The sequence below is a fragment of the Oryctolagus cuniculus genome, chromosome 18 (genome assembly GCF_964237555.1).
Source record: "Oryctolagus cuniculus chromosome 18, mOryCun1.1, whole genome shotgun sequence".
NCBI lineage: Eukaryota > Metazoa > Chordata > Mammalia > Lagomorpha > Leporidae > Oryctolagus > Oryctolagus cuniculus.
Window position 1 is genome coordinate 551,455 of NC_091449.1, and position 21,815 is coordinate 573,269.

General features: G+C 41.5%; 3 protein-coding genes across 18 annotated transcripts in view; 2 read left to right on the forward strand and 1 right to left on the reverse strand.

Annotated features, from left to right (window-relative positions):
- The window catches only part of LOC100351959 (zinc finger protein 154), a 23,996-nt gene extending 3,188 nt beyond the window's left edge, over positions 1 to 20,808 (forward strand). For 3 of the 7 annotated variants that reach the window (XM_070063361.1, XM_070063363.1, XM_070063365.1), the window contains exons 2-3: positions 435 to 564; positions 2,222 to 20,808. In XM_070063361.1, coding sequence (XP_069919462.1) covers positions 435 to 564; positions 2,222 to 3,702 — 1,611 coding nt within the window. In that variant the 3' untranslated portion in view covers positions 3,703 to 20,808. The remainder of the gene's footprint in view (positions 1 to 434; positions 565 to 2,221) is intronic. The other 4 variants (XM_070063362.1, XM_070063364.1, XM_070063366.1 and 1 more) reach the window with 2 other exon arrangements.
- The window catches only part of LOC108175681 (zinc finger protein 256-like), a 103,614-nt gene that overhangs the window by 25,904 nt on the left and 55,895 nt on the right, over positions 1 to 21,815 (forward strand). The gene's annotated exons all lie outside the window — the stretch shown is intronic.
- Positions 14,622 to 15,552, reverse strand: ORYCUNV1R1556 (vomeronasal 1 receptor oryCunV1R1556). Its single transcript, NM_001167243.1, is given in 2 exon segments — positions 14,622 to 14,892; positions 14,894 to 15,552. Coding segments are annotated over 2 exon segments (930 nt in total).

Consider the following 21,815-nt stretch of genomic DNA (forward strand, 5'->3'; position numbering starts at 1 on the left):
AAATGGGTAAAAATTAAGAAAAAACAACTTGAGTCTGTAGAGAGGCCTATGAGTTGGTGGTATCCATGAATACATCGCTGTGGTATCTGGAGTTATGAGGGATACACAGTCTAATATGATGTGTGTTTAGAGAGAGAAAGAAATGTTTGATGGCCCCACAATGCTGCATTGGGATTTATATAACCTTAAACCATACCAGGGGAAATTGCCTATCAGTAGAGGTGGATCCCTTTGTGTCAGAACCGCAGCAGTACATGTTGTTGTCTGCCCCTGTTGCTGTTGGCTGTATACTGCGGTTTTTGGGACTAATAGGCTTATTTTTCCTCTGAAATGGGAACTTTGGGAGGAACATGGGTAAGGGTAGATATTGGGGGAGATGCATTGTATGGCTCCATGATGGGTGCTGTTTGTGGTTTCATCTGTCACCATCATAGCAGGGCACTGTGACCTTTGAAGACGTGGCTGTGAACTTTTCCCAGGAAGAATGGGGGCTCCTTAATGAGGGTCAAAGACAGCTGTACCGTGATGTGATGCTGGAGAACCTGGCACTTCTGTCCTCCTTGGGTAAGACACACTCACCCCTGGGACCTGAGGTAGTCTGCCCTCCTCCTGTTTCCCCTTGGCAAGTCTGTCATCTCACATCAGGTCCAAGGACATAGCTTTCCCCCGTAGTTCTCTGGGCTGTTTCTCTGGCTGCTAGAACTGAGGTGTGGGTATTGCCTGCTCTTGTCTTTGAGCAGCTGTAACACCTGCTTCCCTTCTGAAGCATTCAGAAATAAGAGTCTTTCAGTCACTCTAATGCATCCCACTTTGCTTGCCGCTCTGGCTGTCTGGGGAAGCCTGTGCAAATCCGTGCTCCTGTGTGCTCCAGGAGCCGCCTCCTTCCTTTAGCTGACATTTCTTCTTTCCTTGCTGTGCCAAGAATTGCCATCGTTGATGTGGTCACCACTTCCATGGCCTGTAGACTATTCTTAGAGGATTCTTCAAAATTTTCTTTGTAATGTATGCTTTCCATTCCTGTACCCATCATGTACTGACTTTTTTTTTTTAAGATTTATTTTATTTATTTGAAAGAATTATGGTAGTGGGGAGGAGGTAGGAAGAGAGATCGATTTGTTTGTTGGTTCACTTCCCAAATGTCCACAACAGCCAAAGCTGGTCCAGGCAGAAGGCAGGAGCACAGAAGTCCATCTTGGTCTCCCATGTAGGTGCTGGGGCCCAAGGACTTGACCAAGTTCTGCTGCCTTCCCAGGTGGAGTGGCAGGGAGCTAGGTTGGAAGTAGAGTAGCTAGGACTCAAACTGGTACCCATATAGAATGCTGGCATTGCAGATGATGATGTAACCTGCTGCGCCACAACACCAGCCCTTTGCTGAGATGTTCTGAGTCAGTTCTGTCTGTTCTGTGTTGTTGTTCTCATAGTATTTATATTATTCCAATCCCTGTAATTACTCATCTTCCTGTGGGATGGAGAACCCTTGGTGGTCCAGAAGATGCTAGACTCAGCAAGAAGGGCTCTGAGGGAGCCTGGCCTGAGAAGTAGCAGCCTGGGGGAGGGTGTGACTTCAGGGCTATATTCAAATCATACCAGAAACCTGTTCTGTCTAGGCAGCATTTTAGTTTCACTACCAGTAGCCAAACAGTATAATCTGTCTTTGCTTCTCCATTCTAGAGTTTGCTGACTTGTCAATTCTGTACCTTGTCACTTCTGGTCTTGCAAGCAACCCAGGCCTAATCTTTGGACTCCACATCGCTCCCATTTTTCCCACTGCTCAATCTTCATTGTTTTCCGATGTTGGCAAATGTATTTTGTGTTGTGAAGTGTATCTACATTCTCAAACAGTCCCTGACCAACAGCTGCTGTTCTATAGTCGTATTTTCTCGGGCCTGGACATACTCCTCTGTGTAATAGTCAGGTATCATCAGCAGATAAGGTGCTGTAGACAAATCGTTGGCAGAGGAATGGGTTATAGACTTTGCCTCTGTTCCCTGTGTTGCTTGGCATGTTTGTCTCCTTACATCCTGAGACTTCTGCATTCTGTGGTCTTAATAGCCCAGTAATGCTAAGCTGCCTCTTCTTTAGCCTTCAGATCTGAACTCCCTGTTCCTATATATAATTGCATGGACTAGTTCCTGAGTTTGTCAGACAGACTTGTGGGTAGGCTGTGTCCTCCCACCAAAGTCTCCCAACATGCACTTCACCAGCATTTCCTTGCTTTCAGGTTGTTGGCGTGGAGTGGAAAATGAGGCACCTTCTAAGCAGAGTCTTTCCATACTAAAAATGTCTGACGTCTGGACTCCTAAGACAGGTGTGTGTCCCAGGAAGGCCCATGGCTATGAAACATGTTTCCCCATCTCAGGAGACATTGTGTGCCTGAGTGAGCACTGGGGAACACATCACACACAGAAACTGGACAGTTGTGACACTCATGGGAAAAAGGTGTCTGACAGTGTTAAACTTCATCAGCACCAGGGTCAGCATATTGGAGAGAAACTCAATGGAAACATAGGCGGAGTCTCGTGTGTGAAGAGCTGTAAGTTGCATGTTTCGGGGAAACCGTTCATCTTCAACGGTATTGAGAATGACTTCCTTGTCAGACTCGGGTTCCTCCAGCACGAGGCCGCTCCTGTTGGGAAGACGTCAACCAGCAAGAGCCAGTGTGGGGCACCCTTTCTTGGGGGAGAACCTCCTCACAACTGGGGAGAACCTGCGCAGACCTTCAGCTCCCAACAGACGCTTGTTTTGGACCAGAGGCTGCTTACTAGAGAACCATGTTATATTTACAGTGAATGTGGCAGTGTTTTTAATAGAAATGGTAGCTTCAATAACCATCAGACCATTCATTCTGGAGAAAGACCATATGAGTGTCGGGAATGTGGGAAATTTTTTACCTACAGGTGTAATCTCTTAGCCCACTTGAGAGTTCATACAGGAGAAAGACCATATGAATGTGGGGTATGTGGGAAATCATTTAGCTTAAAGTCTAACCTGATTCGACATCAGCGAGTTTATAGTGGAGAGAGTTCATATGAGTGTAGTGACTGTGGAAAGTTGTTTAGCTACAAGTATAACTTGGTTGAACACCAGAGAGTTCACACTGGTGAAAGGCCATATGAATGCAGTGAGTGTGGGAAGTCATTTCGCCAGCGCTCTACACTCTGTCAACATAAGAGACTCCACTCGGGACAAAAACCTTACGAGTGTACTGACTGTGGGAAGTGTTTTGCGGAAAACTCCAGCCTCATTAAACACAGAAGAATCCATACTGGAGAAAGGCTGTATGAGTGCAGTGAGTGTGGAAAATCCTTTGCAGAAAACTCCAGCCTCATTAAACATAGGAGAGTTCACACTGGAGAGAGGCCTTATGAATGTGTAGAATGTGGAAAGTTATTTAGGCACAAGTCTCACTTGGTTGTACACCAGAGATTTCACACTGGAGAAAGGCCTTATGTATGTGGAGAATGCGGGAAATCCTTTAGCAAACAGTACAACCTCATTCGACATCAGCAGATTCACACTGGACAAAATTCATATGAATGCAGGGAATGTGGAAAACTATTTAGCTACAAGTACAACCTCATTGAACACCAGAGAATTCACACAGGAGAAAGGCCATATCAATGCAATGAATGTGGGAAATCATTTCGTCAAAGCTCTTCACTCCTCCAACACCGGAGACTTCACATTGGACAAAAGCATTAGTGTAGTGAACACTGAGAATGCTTTACTGAAAACTAACCTCATTCTACATGGGACTCACACTGGAGAAAAGTGTTATGCATGCTCTGAATACGGAAAATCTTTTCACGAAGCTCTTAGTTTTTTTGATATTCTAGAGTTCATGCTGGAGAAAGTTTCATAATTGAAACAAATTTGAGAAATTTTTTTAGTCAAAATTCTGTGCTTTTTCAAGGTCTGAGTTCACACTTAGGAGTGTGGCAGATGTGGGAAGTTCTGCAGCTAAAACTAGCTTCAGTTCCCACCAGAGAGCCCCTGGTGAAGTGCCTTTTGAATGTAGTGTGAGGAAACTGTCAGACTGACCTCTTTGGATATTAGGACTATCCCAATGAGAAAAATACTGTAGCTGTGCAGGGTGTGTTATTTCTTCAGTGTAACACTGGAGGAGATATGTATGTATGTGTGTGTGTGTGTGTGTGTGTGTATATATATATATATAAAACAACTGAATTGAACCTCATACATCAAAAAAAATCTGCGTTAAGCTGCTGCCCATGACACTGACGTCCTAGTGTGAGTCCTGGTTACTGTGTTTACTGTCCAGCTCCCTGCTAATGTCCTGGGAAAGCAGGGGAAGATGACCCAAGTATTTGGGCCCCTGCCACCCACATGGGAGACTCAGATGAAGTTCGCGGCTGCTGGCTTTGGCGTGGCCCTGCTGCTCTGTTCATTGCAGCCATTTGAGGAGTAAATCAGTGGATGGAAGATTTCTTTGTCTCTCCATCTCTCCTTTTCTGTAACGCTGCCTTTCAAATAAATCTTTAAAAAGAACTGTTTAAATCTCGGATACGTGAGAGCTGCAAGGTATTTTTCAGTTTACCTTGGATCCTTGACTGACTTAGCCCTCTGAGAAAAAGCATGTCACCTCTGCCACTTGGGAGGTCCTCAGCGTGCATCATGTTCTCACCCCGTCATGTTTAGGAAGGAAGCCTTGATGGTCTCCCATTTGCTGCAGGAATTTGTGGTTAGCTTCAGCATTTACTCCTTTCTCATTTCTTACCCTTTGATGAGTTACACTATAGGCTCGATGGAGTTTATTTTAAAAGTTTATTTATTTCAAAGACTGGGTGACAGAGGTGAAATGCAAAGATATCTTAGATCCACCAATTTACTCCCCAGATGACTGCAGTGGCCAGGGCTGAGCCAGGCTGAGGTCAAGAGCCCAGAACTCTGAGGTCTCGCATGTGAGTGGCCAGGGCCTACATACTTATGCCATTTTTTGCTGCTTTCCCAGGAACATTAACAGGGAGCAGGATTGAAAATGGAGTAACTAGGACTCCAATCTGTGCTCTGATAAGGGATACCATCAATGCAAGCGAGCATTGTCTTAACCTGTTGTGCCACAATGCAGCCCCTCTGATGCAGTCTTTTGACCCAGAGGACTCTACTGGTGACATGAAAAGATAGAATTATTTTTTTCAGGGGCTTTGTGGGTCTGTTAAGACTGTTGAAGTTGTATTTCCAGTTTCCAGATCACAAGTCCCAGAACATCCTGTTCCTCTTCACTCCCTGTCGTTTTGGCTTACGCTGAAATGAAGGCCTGATTGTTTAAGCTGCCTTCACCTTAGGACCTGTATTTGCCATCTGTGGTGGTTTGTAAACAACAGAATTCTACCATGTACAAACAGGCTGGGATTGGTTGGGATTACTGAACTTTGTGTGCCTCAGAGGGGACAGTGTGATGGCAGAATGTAACTTGACCCCAGTTTTGACGTACTTTCTGTTTCTTGCAGAATATAACTGTCTCTTGGTTTTGTCCTACTTTATATTTCTGCCCAAGACCTCCAAAGGAAGACTTTAGAGCTTTGTAGTTCTTTTTTAAAAAATTTTATTAATTTTTATTTGAAAGGCAGAGAGAGGGAGAGAGATCTTCCATCTGTTGGTTTATCCCCCAGATGACTGCAACAGCCAGTGCCAGGCTGAAGTCAGCAGACAGGAATTTTATCTGGGTCTTCTGTGTGGATGGCAGGGACCCAAGAACTGAGCCATCACCTGCTGCTTCCTAGGGTGCACATCGGCCCAAAGCTGGGTTGGAAGCTGAGGGTGGGACTTGATCCCAGGCAGTGTGATATGGAATGCGGTATCTGAGTGGCAGCTTGATCCATCATGCTGTGGTACCCCTGTGGTTCTGACTTGTTGCATGGATGCTGCATTAATGTGTGAATTCATAGGTCAGCCTGAGGAAAGGGCCATATTCGTGACAACCTCTTGTACTTCTGAGAATAACACAGAATTGTTCTCTTGTTCACAAGAAATGTTGCGTTGTGCTTAGCACCGGTGAGCAGAATCAGTTCCCCAGGTTCAACAATGGTTTCTTGTACCCCAATGTCCTGAATTTAGTAGAGTAGCATCACAAGTTACAGGTTTATGGGGGTGGGAAATAGTGACACGTTTATAGGGAGTGAGGGGAACTGCAGGAAAGTGGTTGGAGTGGGCTGTTTTAACAGGGCAGTGCGATGACTGAGTCACAGCTTGTGGTGGATGAGGTGGCACAGAAATTCTCAGGACTTTAGGGTTTGGGGTAGCTGAGGTCCTTGTCAGAGAATATGAAGTAAAGGTTTAGTGGACTCCTGCAGTGTTGTACACTGTTCACATCAGTGCCATTCCTGCGTAAGCAGGAGGAAGAGGGTACAAGAGGCCCCTTAGTTTAGTTAGCGATGAGGCTTTTCTGACCAGCCAGTCTTCCTATTGGATCAGGTGGAAATGGCCTTGTTCACTCATATTTGCTATGCCAAGGCTGGTTGTCCCACCCAGGGCATGAGGAGAGAGTTTGTAGCATCTATATAGGTTGCCAAATTTATTTACCAAAAATAATAGGAAATTCAGATTTTATTTTGAACTTTAAAAAAAAGGCTTTTGCAAGGTATAAATGACATTCCATAAACTGCACATATTTAAATTGTATAATTTGGGGCCAACGCTGCGGTGTAGCAGGTTAAACCACCGCCTACAGTGCCGGCATCCCATATCAGTGCCAGTTCAAGTCCCAGCTGCTCCACTTCTGATCCAGCTCTCTGCTAAGGCCTGAGAAAGCTGTAGAAGATGGCCCAAGTCCTTGGGCCGCTGCACCCATGTGGGAGACCTGGAAGAAGCTTCTGGCTCCTGGCTTCGGATAGGTGCAACTCTGGCCATTGTGGCCAATTGGGGAGTGAATAAGCGGATGAAAGACCTCTTTGTCTCTGCCTCTTTTCTCTATAACTCTGACTTTCAAATAAATAAATAAATCTTTAAAAAATAAGTTGTACCATTTAATAAGTTTTGATAGCCATATGTACTCATGAAACAATCATAATCATGAACCTACCCAACATTGGTATTACCTGGTGCCCTTTAATATCTTTCTACTTTCCAGGCAACCATTGATTTACTTTGTTTTATAATACAGTAATTTTTACTTTCCAAGATTTTATGTGATTGAAATGAAAATGTTTAATTCTTAAATGTACATTTCTTAAGCTTGAGTTCTGTTCTCTGGCATATTGAAGTTCCTCAATGGTAATATATAAGAAGTTCAGTCTTTTTATGTTACTGAGAACTAACATGCTGAAGATACACCATAATTTCTCTATTTATGTGTTTATGGGCATTGAGTTTCCTTATTTTGCGTGTTACAAATAAAATACTGCCAACATTTAAAGATTTATTTTAATTTGAAAGGCAGGGTTACAGAGAGGCAGAGAGAGAGAGAGAGAGAGAGAGAGAGAGATCTTCCATCTGCTGGTTCACTTCCCAAATGGCTGCAATGGCCGGAGCTTGGCTGATCTGAAGCCAGGAGTCAGGAGCTTCTTCCAGGTCTTCCATCTGAGTGCAGGGGCCCAAGGACTTGGGCCATCTTCTGCTGCTTTCCCAAGCCACAAGCAGAGAGCTGGATCAGAAGTGGAGCAGCTGGGATTCGAACCAGTGCCTCTATGGGGTGCTGTCACTGCAGGCGGGAGTTTTACCTGCTATGCCACAGTGCCAGCCCCAAGATACTGCAGACATTTAAATACAACTTTTCATAGAGATGTGTTTCATTTCTCGTGTGTTAAATTTCTCAGTATGGATGAATAGATAACATCTTAAGGAAGGCCAGTTTGACCTCAAACTTAAATGTTTCCTTTTCTAATTATAACAGCAGGATGTGAGTTCCAGTTCTTTCACATCCTTATCAGTAAAGAATATGGCTGATTTTTAAGAATTTTTAACCTTTCAATAAGTGGATATGTTTTCATTGTTTACTTGTCAGTTCATACCTATTTTTTTCACTGATTTTTTAAAAATGAATTTTATTTTTTTTTCTTTTCCTGAAGAAAGATGAAAATAGTGCAACAGCAAAGACTTATGCTGAACCTCATTCATTCTTCAGTGACATCTTTGCTCTACGGAATAATTATTTTTAAGTACCATAAGGTACGATCTGGGCATCCATTTTGTGTCGAAGAATAAGTATCCCAAGACGACAGTTCATGTGATTCCAGGGCAGAGAAGCAGGATGATAAGACGGCTTTTCCTTTACTCTTCTGCATCTTCCTGCTCTTTCCTTTCTCCGCATCTGTTTTTCCTCAGAGTTCTCATGAGTGGGAAGGATACACATTTTGTGGAAATAGGAATTTCATGTTAGCCACGTTTCCCGGCTGCCGGGGCTGTACTCACCTCACAAGTTCGTGCTCAGTGTCCAGGATCCTACCGTTGACTCCTGTGCATATTCTTTTTCCCTCATGTGTATTCTAAGGCTTCACAGATGACTTTCTAGCTATTTATATCCTCAATGGAGAATTGTACTAGTCGACCTTAATGAATTAATTTGCTCCTCCACAGTTGTTTTCCAGAGACAGCCTCGCTTTCACAGACTGTCAGTGTACTTAGAGGCGGAATGAAAATCCCGGTGCAGCAAGGGGGTGAGATGGGATCCAGACTCTCTGAAGGTGCATGGGCCCACTGTCCACACCTGTAGGAGTGCCGACATTACAGATGCCATCCTGGAAGCACATGTGAATTTAGCAAGACGCCACTTTCCCCATAAAGATCATGATGTTAGGAGAAATGGCAGATCTCAATAAGAAATGTATATGGAAAAACAGTTCTGCTTTTTTTTTTTTTTAAGTTTTTATTTCGGTGAAGTAAGAGTTATGGGGTGGGGGGTGGGGACAGAGGGTAGGGAGGAAGCTTCCATTTGCTGGTTCACTCCCCAGAAGCTTGCAATGGCCAGAGCTGGGCCAGGCTGAAACCAGGAGCCAGGAGCTTCTACCAGGTGTCCCATGTGGGTGCAGGGGCGGTCTTCTTTCTGCTTCCCAGGCTGTTAGCAGGGAGTTGGGTTGGAAGAGGAGTACCTGGGACATGAGCCTGCACTCTCATGGGATGCTGGAGTTGGCAGGTGGCGGCTTTACCACTACTCCAAAACGCCAGCCCCAGCAGTTCTGCTTCCTGCTGTTGAGTCACAAATGCTGAGGGACCAAGAGGAAAGGTGCCAGCTTGGCTGCTTGCCATAGGGTTGCCTAGAATCCTGCATGTTTCCTCTTTGCCCTGTTCTTCCTGACACCTCGGACCTAAAGCACCAGTCCTCAGAGATTGTTCATTGTAAGAGCTTCACCTGAGAAGGAAAGAGCAAGAGAACTGCTTACTTTTCTCCAGTTGTCTTTGTAGCAATTACTGGACATGAATTTTTGTCCTCTTGGGAGCTTGATTTGTAAATGGAATCTGCAGGAATAACACGTCTTTGAAGGATCAAGAGTTAAAACTCCCTGACCCATTTTATGAAGGGAAAGAGGTTTCAGAATAGTGAGTAAAAGACTGTTAGAGATGACAGAGATGTCATTTCCTAATGTGTTCTTGAGTGATAGCATATCTTGTATATAAATAATCACGATCAATCAGCAGTATTTCACTGCTTTCTCTGAGGAAAAATCTTGATCCCCCCCCCCCCCCAAAGATTCATTTACTTATTTGAAAGAGTTACAGAGAGAGGGAGAGAGAGACAAAGAGATTTATCTTCTGATCCATTGGTTCACACCCCAGATGCCCTCCACAGCCAGGGCCAAAGCAGGCTGAAGCCAAGAGCCTGGAGCTTCATCTGGGTCTCCCACATGGGTGGCAGGGGTCCAAAAACTTGGGCCGCCTTTCGTTGCTTTTCTCATGCCATTAACAGCTGGATTGGAAGTGGAGTAGCCAGGACTCGAACTGGCGCCCATATGCGTTGCTAGCATCACAGGTGGTGGCTTTACCCTGGCTCCAACGATTTTGAATTAATAAAGATTTCTAGTGTGTTATCTAGGAATCATAAAATGGTTTGTTAAAACAAATACATGAATGTACACAGTCGGATGATATCTTGCTATTTTGAAGACAGAAATTCTCAAAGTATTTCCATTTTTGCAGTTTTTCTACTAGTATGCATCAACATTCAAATTTCTTGTTACTTTTATTGTGCTAGTAATTTCTAGTTTTGCTCAATTTTTTGTTAATGTTTACTTAGTTCATGTTAAATTTGATGTTGTAGCATAGTTTCTCCTTTGTGTCACTTATTCTAAAATAACTTACTAATCTCTACTTACCTCAACCAATGCACTAATACATCTCTCTAGATTTGCTTTAATTTATGATTCTGAAATACAGAATGACAGATACTATTGGGTATGTTATTGCCAGTGGTTCTTTAATTTCTGTAGTTAAGTTCTGTTCACTAAGAATTTTTTTTTTCAAAAAATTTTAATGCAAATTTTGCATTTTAAAAATAAAATTATTTAATATAATGCAAACAACAAGAGAATACTTGGAAAATCATGAAAGTGTTCTTTTTTTTTCAATGAATTTTCACTTAAGTGAACAGGGAAGTTGTTGAATTTTAGTTTCTTAAAGCATTCAGTTCATTAAAATCAAAATTTTAAGTGATTAAGGAATATTACATAACCCAGTAAGTATTTTGTATTCACACTGTTAATTGAAATATTTAAAAATTCTCATTCTTGGCCAGTATTGTGGCAAAGGGGGTAAAGCTGTTTTGAGTTACAGCAGAAGTTAGATCAAAATATAAAGTTCAAATTTAACTTTCCTATATAGTTTTATAGCATTTAAAAACTATACCAATTGTGTCTGTTGAGTTATATCTCTTTAACATCAAGCCTGCTTATGAGAAGGAATTTAATTCACTATTTTTGTAGGTTTTTAAAAAAGTTATTTGAAAGGGCGGGAGTATGAGAGACAGAGATCTTCCATCTGTTGGCTCACTCTCCAAAAGGTCAAAGCCAGGATCCAGAAACTCCATCTGGGTTTCCCACAAGGGCTTGGGCTGTCATCTGCTGCCTTCCCAGGTGCACTAATAGGAAGCAGAGTAGCTGAGACTTGAACTGGGGTTCCAATATGGATGCTTGGTTGCATGTGCTGGCTCAACCTGTAGTTGTATATGTTATATATGAATACTTTTTTAATTAAAAAAATAAGTGATACATTTAATAAATAAGTCCTACAACCTAATGACACTAATGAAAAGAATTCAGAAAGCTAAGAAACAACAAAATGTTAAAAAGAGTTTATTGGTAATTGGAGAAATGCAGACTAAAAAGTCTTTTGATTGTGAAGATTAGTAAATATTGTAAATTGCTTATGAGTTATATAGGTGAAGAAATTGGTGTGTAGTGAATTTAAATTTTTGTTTGCTTTTTGGGGAAAAGTTCCTATATTCAAAACAAATGGGTGTTTATAAACACCAAAAATGTGGGAGATACGTCTGTAGCATCCATGTTTATCATTGCCAAAAATACTGAGAAGCAAAAAGAGCCTTCAAAGGGCAAATGTACATCTTATCCCAAATCATATGAAATATAATATAAAAGTGAAAATGGTGAATCTGATGTACATAAAAAATTGGAGCAATCACAATTATGTATTTGCAAATGTAGCAGTAACTTGTCAGTTATATAAAAATTGAAAACAGTGAAAGCTAAACTGTGTTACTCAGTATTCTCCACATATACATAAATATAAGAAAAATTCTTTTGGAGCTGGGATAATTGTATTTGAAGGAAAAAATAGGCATCTGAAATACTAGAAATACTCCATTAAAATTTTAATCTGCACACCTAGATTTTGTGCATTTTTCTATATACATATCAAAGTTTGAAAATCTGGAAGAACCTAGTTACTTGGGTATGTATAAATATGCAATTCAAGTTAAGTGGACATACATAGGAACATAGAGGTGCACATTTTGATGTGGAAACAGGTTTGTTGTCTGACAAACAATAAATTATATACAAGCACAAAATAAGGAAGAAATAAAAATAGCTACTAGTAAAAATAGCATACTTGTAAAATCATCAGACTATTTTAAAGATTTAAGAAAGATCTCTGATTTAAGAAGTCAGGTCCAAGTGTGCATTTACGTATTTGATGACCAGCCCGGCAGCCAGAGAGCAAGCACTGCCATGTGCTGTTCACACTCACCCCGGCAGTGACGGACTGGGCTGAGGTCAGTAATGCCATCAGGTCTTCCTCGTGGGTAGCAGGGACCCAACCACTGGAGTCATCGTCTGCTGCCTCCCACAGGGTGCTCCAGCTGGAAGACAGAATTGGGAGCAGAGCCAGGACAGCCCAGGTACTCCGCTATGGAATGGAATGTGGGCATTCCAAATAGTGTTCATTGCCAGGATAAACTTCCACCCCAACCCCTGTAAATGTTAACACATCCTAAAGGAAGATGTTAAGTAGGTAAAATAAGCATGCTGACTATAAATGATATGAACTACATAACTTTCAAAAGATACACATCTATTAATGAATTTTTATGAAAAGTTTCTATACATAATGTGGAGAATGAATAGACAATCATGATTTTTGAATTTTTTTTGGAATATAACAATCTGCAAGAGCAACCTTTCAAGTGGGATTCCCTACAGCAGATGATTCTAGTCAGTGTTGTCTTAATGATCTCTAAGAAGGTGTTAACCATTACAGTCAATCACATAACAACCTAAAGTAGTTTGTTGGCTGTGATGGGCTCCTTAGGATGTTGGTGCTTCATTCTCTAAGGAAATATGCTGGTGAGAGAATAGAGAATGGAATGATGTAGGATTTTTGTTACTGTATGAACTAACTTCCTTAGTGGGTTTATCTCAAGCTCCTAAACATTCTCTGAGGTTGGATTGAAACCCACAAGAAATAACATAATGAAAGTCATTTTTGCTAGCATGATCAGAAACAGCTCTTTGTTGGGAAAAGTTCTAATAGGGGAGCACTCTGGTAAAAACACTGTGAACATGGTTGCCCAGTGACTGTGTGGGTGATCCTGAGACTGCCTTCCTAGCCCATGCAGTTATCACCCACATGTCTGCATAACTCATGAAAAATTTGAGGAGGCTGGGACCATGGACTTCTGGTGTTGCTGTCTCGCATGGTCTTGGTCACATTGGCTGAAGTGGAATACTTCCTGGGTTTGGAGAAGCTTTTTTTTTTTTTTTTTTTTTTTTTTGACAGGCAGAGTGGACAGTGAGAGAGAGAGAGAGAGAGAGAGAAAGGTCTTCCTTTGCCGTTGGCTCACCCTCCAATGGCTGCCACAGCTGGCGCACTGCGGCTGGCACACCGCGCTGATCCAATGGCAGGAGCCAGGTGCTTCTCCTGGTCTCCCATGGGGTACAGGGCCCAAGGACTTGGGCCATCCTCCACTGCACTCCCTGGCCACAGCAGAGAGCTGGCCTGGAAGAGGGGCGACCAGGACAGGATCCGATGCCCCGACCGGGACTAGAACCCAGTGTGCCGGCGCCGCTAGGCAGAGGATTAGCCTATTGAGCCGTGGCGCCGGCTGGAGAAGCTTTTCAGTTTATGTTTCTCTTGTGATCAGTGGTTCAGAACTGAGTGTGAGGTCACCCCGGTGAGTAACCTGGAGTTAGGTTCCCAGAGTCTGGACAAAACAGAAAAATCTGATTGCACAGTAGAGTGCATATCAAGGCTCTCCTACTTCAGTGAGCCTAAGCCACATGTCATGCACACACATCCCCCAAGTTAAGAACCACTGAACGACAGTGTTCACTTTGCAGACTATGAGCCTGAACCTGTGTACACGGAATCAGTGCTCAGATGATACAGATGTGGTCAGGAAGCATAAAGAATATGGGAATCGCAGATACAACGTAGCGTGTTAGTGGATAGGATATACATTACTGCGCAATCTAATGAGTATATTGTGCAGCATAACTGTAATACAAGATGGTATGGTGTGCTTCGGTGTAGTTTAACATAACATAACATAGGCTCTAAACCAGAACTGAGATAGCCAACCCACAGAAAAGCCCCCAGTTCACCACCTGAGGTCGGTCAGCTGTGGAGAAGAGACAAGCTGTGGCTCATTAAATGGCCGAGAAGTCACTGCAGTGCTGTGGTGCAGAGCTTGCTGAGTGTGGTCTCGGATGTGACAAATCCTCCTAGGGTGCCAGGGACAGCTACTCACAGGGAGGCAGTCCAGCTCCCCTGAAGGAGGCGCTGCAGCCTGCTGGGAGCCACCGACGGCTCACCCTTGCCGAAGCACACATGGGATCAGCTGCCCGCCCTGCGGGAGTGGGAGAGCCCTGGGCCCTGCAGGGCAGGCTGAGCCCCGGTGAATCTGCACGGCAGGGGTTTGCTCCATCTTCAGGAAGCCAACAATAAAGTGATTTTTTTTCCTTCCATATCCTCAAACATGGCTTTCTTGTGCTATATGAGATCCATCGAAGAACAGAACCAATTTAGATGAAACAGTCTTAGTTCTGTGCTCATGTGATAGGTTCAGACTTGAGGCCAAGGAGGGCAGTGTTATGGATCTTTAGATACGGTATCGAAACTCCCAACAGAATGCCTGGCACTTAGTAGTCACCCAGAACTTAGGAGCGTGCAATTGATGTCCCTGGAGAGAATAGGCGTCTAGATGCATAAGCAAGTTAGCAAAAATTTAGCATTTTCCTTTCCCAGCAGGGAGAGCAGAACTGGGAGATTCGGGAGTCAGTGGCGAGAAGCACAAAGGAGCTGAAGGTTGGGAAAGATGAACTCACAAGCACGGAGGTGGGCACAAGCCACTGGCCTGGATTTACAAAGGAGAAGCAAAAAGTCAAAATGGAAGAGAGAGAGTAGAACAAGATAAAAGAGCTCACCAGGGTGAGGATGGTGCGTGTGGCCCTGGCCTCACGGCGGGGCCTGGGAGAGAGGCAGCTGCTCTCTGTGCAGGTGCTGCACGCGCCGCTTGTGCCTGTGCAGGACGAGGGCCATGGAGCCACTGGCCCAGACCATGAGGCTCAGATTTAGTGTATCAAAGGACAAGAACATGACTCCGTGCAGTCTACTTAAAAATGAGCTTAGAATGTGGGCAGAGCAGTAGCCAAAGTTTTGTCTCATCACACTCATGTTTTTGCTATTTAGCGACTGAGTCATCTTCAAAGGAACGATTGTATTTAGCAAGAGATGCAGGATCCAGAGGAGGCTACAGCAGAAACAAATGGACTTTGGGGATCTTGTTGTGATGTGCAGCTGAGAGTAACTGGAGCAAAGTTTAGTGGCCTGGAAGACACTCAGGAGGCAGGTGGTGCTGAGGGAAACTCCTCTGCCCACCCTGTGTAGGTAGAAGACAACTTTACATCCAGCATCATCCAGGAAATACTTCCATCCGAAAGCTGCCATTGTCTGCATGATCCCTCTGGAGAAAAGCACCGTGGAGTTGGCTAAGACCAGCTGGTTGAGAATCAAGTCTGTGGATCTCACCTGATGTCGAGTGAACAGAACGAAGTTATAGAGACAAAGCAGAGCAGAGTTTCCCAAGATTCCAGCTCCTGTCTGAGTGAGGAGGATGCTCGCCATTCCCAAGTGAGCTGAACTCATCACTTCAGTTTCTGGGTGATGCTGATTTTAGCAGCTGTCAGAGAGGTGGGCAGAGGAAGGAAAAAGCAGTACCACGATCATGCCTGGTAACTATGTGGCTAAAGGACAGATGGTTTCCCACCCTCAGTGGATATTTGTGCAAATGGGTGAAGGATTAATTAGTGAAGTGCTGTGTTATAGGCAATCTCATTGTCTCTGTTAGTCAGCTAACAGAGACACATCCATGTAATGTGCAAAGTTCTTATTCTGATAGACAGTTGTTTTCAGAATTTGTTCATAAGTTAAAAACAAAGATGTAAAAAAATTGGAAAAAGCTACATTCCCTTCCCTAAAATTATAGAACTTTAAATGTGTTTATGTACTTGTTTATGCACAAAGGGGGATCATACAAGAAGTTATCAATGTATTTCCCAATAGCAGCTCACAGCAGCAAGAAAGGGAGGAGCAGGATAGAAACTGCACTGCATGAATTAATCCCATGCTGCTATTTTAATATTTCAACAAATGTAAATGTCTTATGTAACTATAAGACAGTATTGAATAAAATATTTTAAAATATTAAACCAAGGCAATATTTAAAAGAGATTCTGAGAGCATGGCAAGTAATTGGGCATTTCTACATCAAGAGAAATCTATTTACTTTAAAACACAATTTTCACTCTATCATTAGTGAAGTATAACTTATAAATAAAATATTTAAATATGCAGACTGTTTTCATATCAATGACTTTTTGTTTAGATCAGGAAAATTTTGGGATGGCTCTGTAATATATTGTTATTACACAAGAATGCAGGTAAGGTGTCAGAGGCTTCTAGGGTAAGTTTAGGGACTGAAAGATCCAGATTGGATTGGCTCCAACTTAAAAAATGACGATGCAGAGAGATCACCAATAAACAGTAATTTCGGAGAACTGAATCTCATCAAATGAATTCTGAAATCTGTATATAGCTGTTGACATTAAAATGAACCAGAAAATTTGGGGGGGGGGAATTAGTAATGCAATTCATTACTTCAAAAATTGCTGAAGAGACTGAAGGTGTCAAGTACCTTTCTCCTTTGGTATACAAACTGCATGTTAGGGCAAACAAATAGAGATAAGGAAAACTTCTGTATAAACAATTTCAGTAAGAAATGCAACAGTTCAGATAGAATTCAGTAGATACCAACATCAGTAGCTCATAGATAATGGCTTCCATCAATAATTGTCATCCAGTGACTTTCACCAAATGATTTCCACCAATAACCACTGGCACAGTAGATAAAAGGATAGTGGGAAAAATAATAGTGGATGAAAAATAATGACTTGGGCCCACTGTCAAGCTTAACACCACCAAGAGGAGACAGCTAGAATCAGAGTGTCTGTATGGGATGCACCAGAAGTCTCATCCCTGCATGTGGGGCCTTGTGAACAAAGAATGAGTCTGGATTTGATTGATGATTCTGGCTCGAAGTTATGTTTGTTGCAAGTAAGGGAGAACGTATTTAAGGACAGCAAAGAAAGAGTAATATTGGAGCAGGTGGGAAATTATATCAGACAGATAACTCAGTTATACCATCATGCAGATGGCAAAAACAATGCAGGAAAGTAGGGTAAACCTTTGAAATAAAAGATATCTAAAATATGTAAGGTGGAGTTTCAGGCTCCTGGCTTTGGCCTGGCCCAGTTCCAGATGTTGTGGCCGTAGGAGTGAACCAGCAAATGGAAAGTCTCTGTCCTCTCTGTCTCTCTGACTTTCAAATAAATAAATAAGTTATTAAAAAAGTGAATTTTTTTTAAAAGTGGGAAAGTTGAATTTTGACTATGTATTTGATTTGCTGCTATTTTTTGTTACTGTGAAAATGCTATAATGGTTTTTACAACAAAAGAGACTATACTTTTCAGATGTGTTTGAATGACTTGTGGGTAAGCTGACATCCTGTATATTCAATGTTGTAAGACTAGGAATCTATATATGTATTATATAAATGATGTTTAGGGTAAATGGAGACATATATAGTGGTATTAAAAGTTTGCACTTATATGGCTGAGAACTATGAATTTTATTAAATATTATAATTAACTAAATATATATAATTGTCATAAAATTTAAAAATGGATAGTTATCTTATAATAACTCTTATTTAAAAACTTAGCATTGTACCAAAATAAAATATTTTGAAAAAAAAATCTTAAAATGTGACAGAAGCTTTGAAAGAAATAAACTTACTAGAAATGATAAAAATCATGTCTAAATAAATATAAACTGTGTTTTTAAAAACAGACTCAATATTATAAATAAAAATAGTTCAAAAGGACAGCTTATTTTGTTTTTCCCACAGAATGCTAATGTTTTTGAACTTATAAGATGTATTTTTAAAAAGGCGACAAAAATATGTGTAAACTTCCCAGTAATGAGAAGAACTTACATATATATCTGACTCATTGTAGTAGACAAAATAATAATTGTGTTAATAATAAGCAGTAGAGAACCTGGAAACATACCTACTGACTTTGTATGCATATGAAATAAATTTGTAAGAGTGCATATTTATCTGTTAAACTTGATTATCAGTTTGGAGAGGAAGTAGATAAGGCATTAAAATATTAAATGGATCACAGTTGGGGTTTAAAAATCATGATTCATACTTCATGCCAAATTGATAAATCATTTAATCAGTGCTGCACATGAATATAAGTATCCTTGATTTTTCAAAGGTTTATTTTCTTTTTGAATAACCTGAGGTGTGTAAGTCAGTCAAGGCCAAAATTTAAAGCCCAAGAATACATTTTTGAACCTTTGTAAATTAAAATAGGAGAAAGACCACAATGAAGATGTCAACAAAATGGAAGTAATCACAAAATAGCTGAAAAGTGCATAAAAAGCAATTTTCCATAACATTTCAGTTCCCATACAAATCACATTATGATAAGTAATAAAATACTGACCAACCTTTTGAAACAGGAGATTTTTAAGAAAGTGATTCAATCAGGACTAGAGAGAATGAAGCATAATAAGAGAATTGTGAAATGGAAATCTTTTGTGTGAACATTTTGAAATGTAAGTCCTGTACTGTCAGGGCCGTTTACTTTGTTTAGGAATTAACAAAGTACTAGTAATTTGAGAGACAGCAACAAGACCTGCAGATCTTAAAATAGCTCTCATTACTGGCCACTTTGTCCTTTGCAAACTGCAGTTTGGGTTTTGTGGGAGAACAATTAGGATGTTATTAGGAAAATTTCACTCTGAAAGAGGTGGGGAAATATCCATCAGGGAATGTGTGTGTCCTAATATGGTTTGTTAAAACAAGGTGCTTTATGACCTTGAGGTGACACCCTAGAAACCTATCTGGGTCACAATAATCTGAGGTCCTTCTAAGAGAGAAATACTGATGATGATGAAGATGCTATATACATAGAGAGTGTGCTTTCATGTGGAGTAGCCTTAGGGATTCAGGATCCTTGATTCTTTTGCTATTTATAATTTATAGACTTTTACTCTAGTGTTTCTTTTTTTCATTCAAAATGTTTATTTGGAATAAAGAGGGGGAGGGAGGGGAGAGAGAGAGCGAGAGTGAGAGAGAAAGAATCTTCCATTTCTTCTGTCTGCTCATTCCCTGCCTAAATGCCCGCAACAGCTAGAGCTGGGTCAGGCTGCAGCCAGGAGCTCCATCTGGGTCTCCCTTGTGGGTGTCTTTCTCGAGTACTGGAGCCATCATCTGCTGGATCAGAAGCAAAGCTGGGACTCAAATCCCGGGACTGTGATGTGGGATGCCAGTGTCCAAGTAATAACAACTACTAGTAACGCTGGCCCCATCACAGGTTTCTCAAGTGGTTTTTTTTTTTTTTTTTTTTTTTTTTTTTTTTTACACATCAGGGCTGTGTTAGTAAAAATAGGACAGATTGCGTTTGGAAATCGTGCTAAAAAATGACCCCAAGTGCTTATCCAACGTTCATAAAAGCCGCTAAACACAAACTCAAAATCTGTGAGTAGAATAGTCTTCCTGCTTCTCACTTCATTTGTAAGAGGGTCTTAGAGTAGATGCTGTGAGGCTTGATGTGTTGGATAATCTGTGAGAAGGGGAATAGCCCAGAGAGGTTAAAGAGTAAACTTGGAGGAGAGGGTCAAGGCAGGCCTGGGGCAAGGCGTCCGTGCCTTGGGGTCCCTCAGAATATCCCTGTCTCTCTTTGTCCACATTGGTGTTCCAACCCCAGATGGCAGACTGGTTTTTCCATAAAGCACCTCTCACTGAATACCCTGAGATCTCGTCTGTTCCTTCAAGGAATGGGACATTGATCTGGGAATAGTTGTGACTTACCAAATTCACACCTGCTGCCAGGGTGATGGCTGCAGTCCATCTGTGGAACGCTGGTTTCTGAGCTCTGGGATAAAATGTTTGCATCCTGTGACCTCACCCCTTGCTGGGAAATGATTATCTCTTCACCTGTAAGTTACAGTGGCAGCCTGCTTGGGGATTGGAGATTATCTCTTCACCTGTAAGTCACAGTGGCAGCCTGCTTGGGGATTGGAGATTATCTGGAAAACAATTGCAGATGAGTCAATTACAGTTATTAATGCTGATTGCTGAACTTATTCATTGGAAATGACAGAGAAGTACCACAGTGCTACAGGTCCTCATTACCTCTCTGCGGTCTGTTCTTCCTTTGAACTGCCTCTGGGAAGTTTAGATTCTTCTGCTGATTATGTCCATCTTATGCTCAACCCTTCCCATGGCTTCCAGAGTCCTAGAGGTACATCCCTGAGCCACATTCCACATCAGAGTCTGAGTCCTGGGGCTGCTGCAGACTCCAGCTTCCTGCTAAAGCCCAGCCTAGTAGTATGCAGCAGTCATGGTCAAACACTTGGGTTTTTGCTGGTTCTGGCTTCAGCCTGGCCCAGTCGCAGCTGTTGTGAGCACTTGGGGAGTGAACCAGTGGATCTCTTTCTGTCTACACACACACACACACACATACACACACACACAATTTTATGGCTCTCCAGACCACCAAAAATGTACTTTCTTTAAAGTACATTAGTTCTAATTTTCTAGAAGTTTATGATTACAATGATAATATTCCCCCCCCCCGGGTTCATCATGCTGCATAATTGGTTTGAAATTCATCAATAATGCTGATATAAATTTACTTTTATTGCCGAGTAGTATTTTGTTCTATGGATATATACCAGTGTTTGTCCATCCATTTGTTTTTGGGTCTTTGGTTTTTTTCTTGTTTTAGGCTATTGCAAATAAAGCGACTGTGAACATTTATATTATAACTCTGTATGTGTAAACGTGTTTATTTCTTTTGTGTTGTCCCTTAGTGCCTAAGTCACAGAGATGGTATTTAGCATTTTAAGAAGATGAGAAAGTTTTGTCTAAAATTGTTTTTACCTTTTACGTTCCCAGTAGCAGTGTATGAGGGCTGCTGTTCCTCTGCATCAGTGCCAGTTGATGTGGACAACTCTTCTACTGCTTCCTTGGGTCTTAAATTTTTGCCTTCCAACATTTCTGGCTTAGCATTTACCAAAAATTTTGATAAATTATTTTCTATATTATGGATCCATATTTCTTTTCTATTTCACTTGTTAATAGTTTATAAATGTCAGCCTCCTTAAAGTCAGTCTGTGTCCTTTTCAGTCTGGTGCACTGTCTGCTTCCATGCTTCCATTGACCCTTACAAAAATGAGCATTTGTTTTACCCTTTGTCTTCCTGTCTGCCATGTATTCTAACTCACTCACTTAAATCTAGAATTCATGCTGAAAATTCTACAACTGTTACTAACTCCTAATCCAGTGCTATATTCCAACACATAGCTGAATGTTAGTCTCAGCAGAATTTGACGCCTTTGATGACTGTTGAAATATAAATATATCTACCCAGAAATGTGTTTATGAGTAATCAATGAGTTACTTGTAGAAAGAGGGAACACAGGTTATTTCTTTGCAAATACTATTCTTCAATAAAAAGAACAAGAACTTCTTGGAGAAGAGCTGATTCTAGGACTAGGATAAGAAAGGGACAATACATGCCTGAAAATATTTGTGTCTTAGAAAATAAGGAACTTCTCAAAGAATAATGTTAGTATTAAGGAATGTAAAGCAGTATATCTTCATGGAGTTCCTAGTTTCCAAGTCTGAACAAAATTTAGCATAAAGATAAATACTGATAGTAACCTATTGAATAGATTAAGAATCAAAGAGCCCAATTTCGTTTATTTATTTATGTATTTATTTGAGAGGTAGAGTTATAGACAGTGAGAAGGAGAGACAGAGAGAAAGGTCT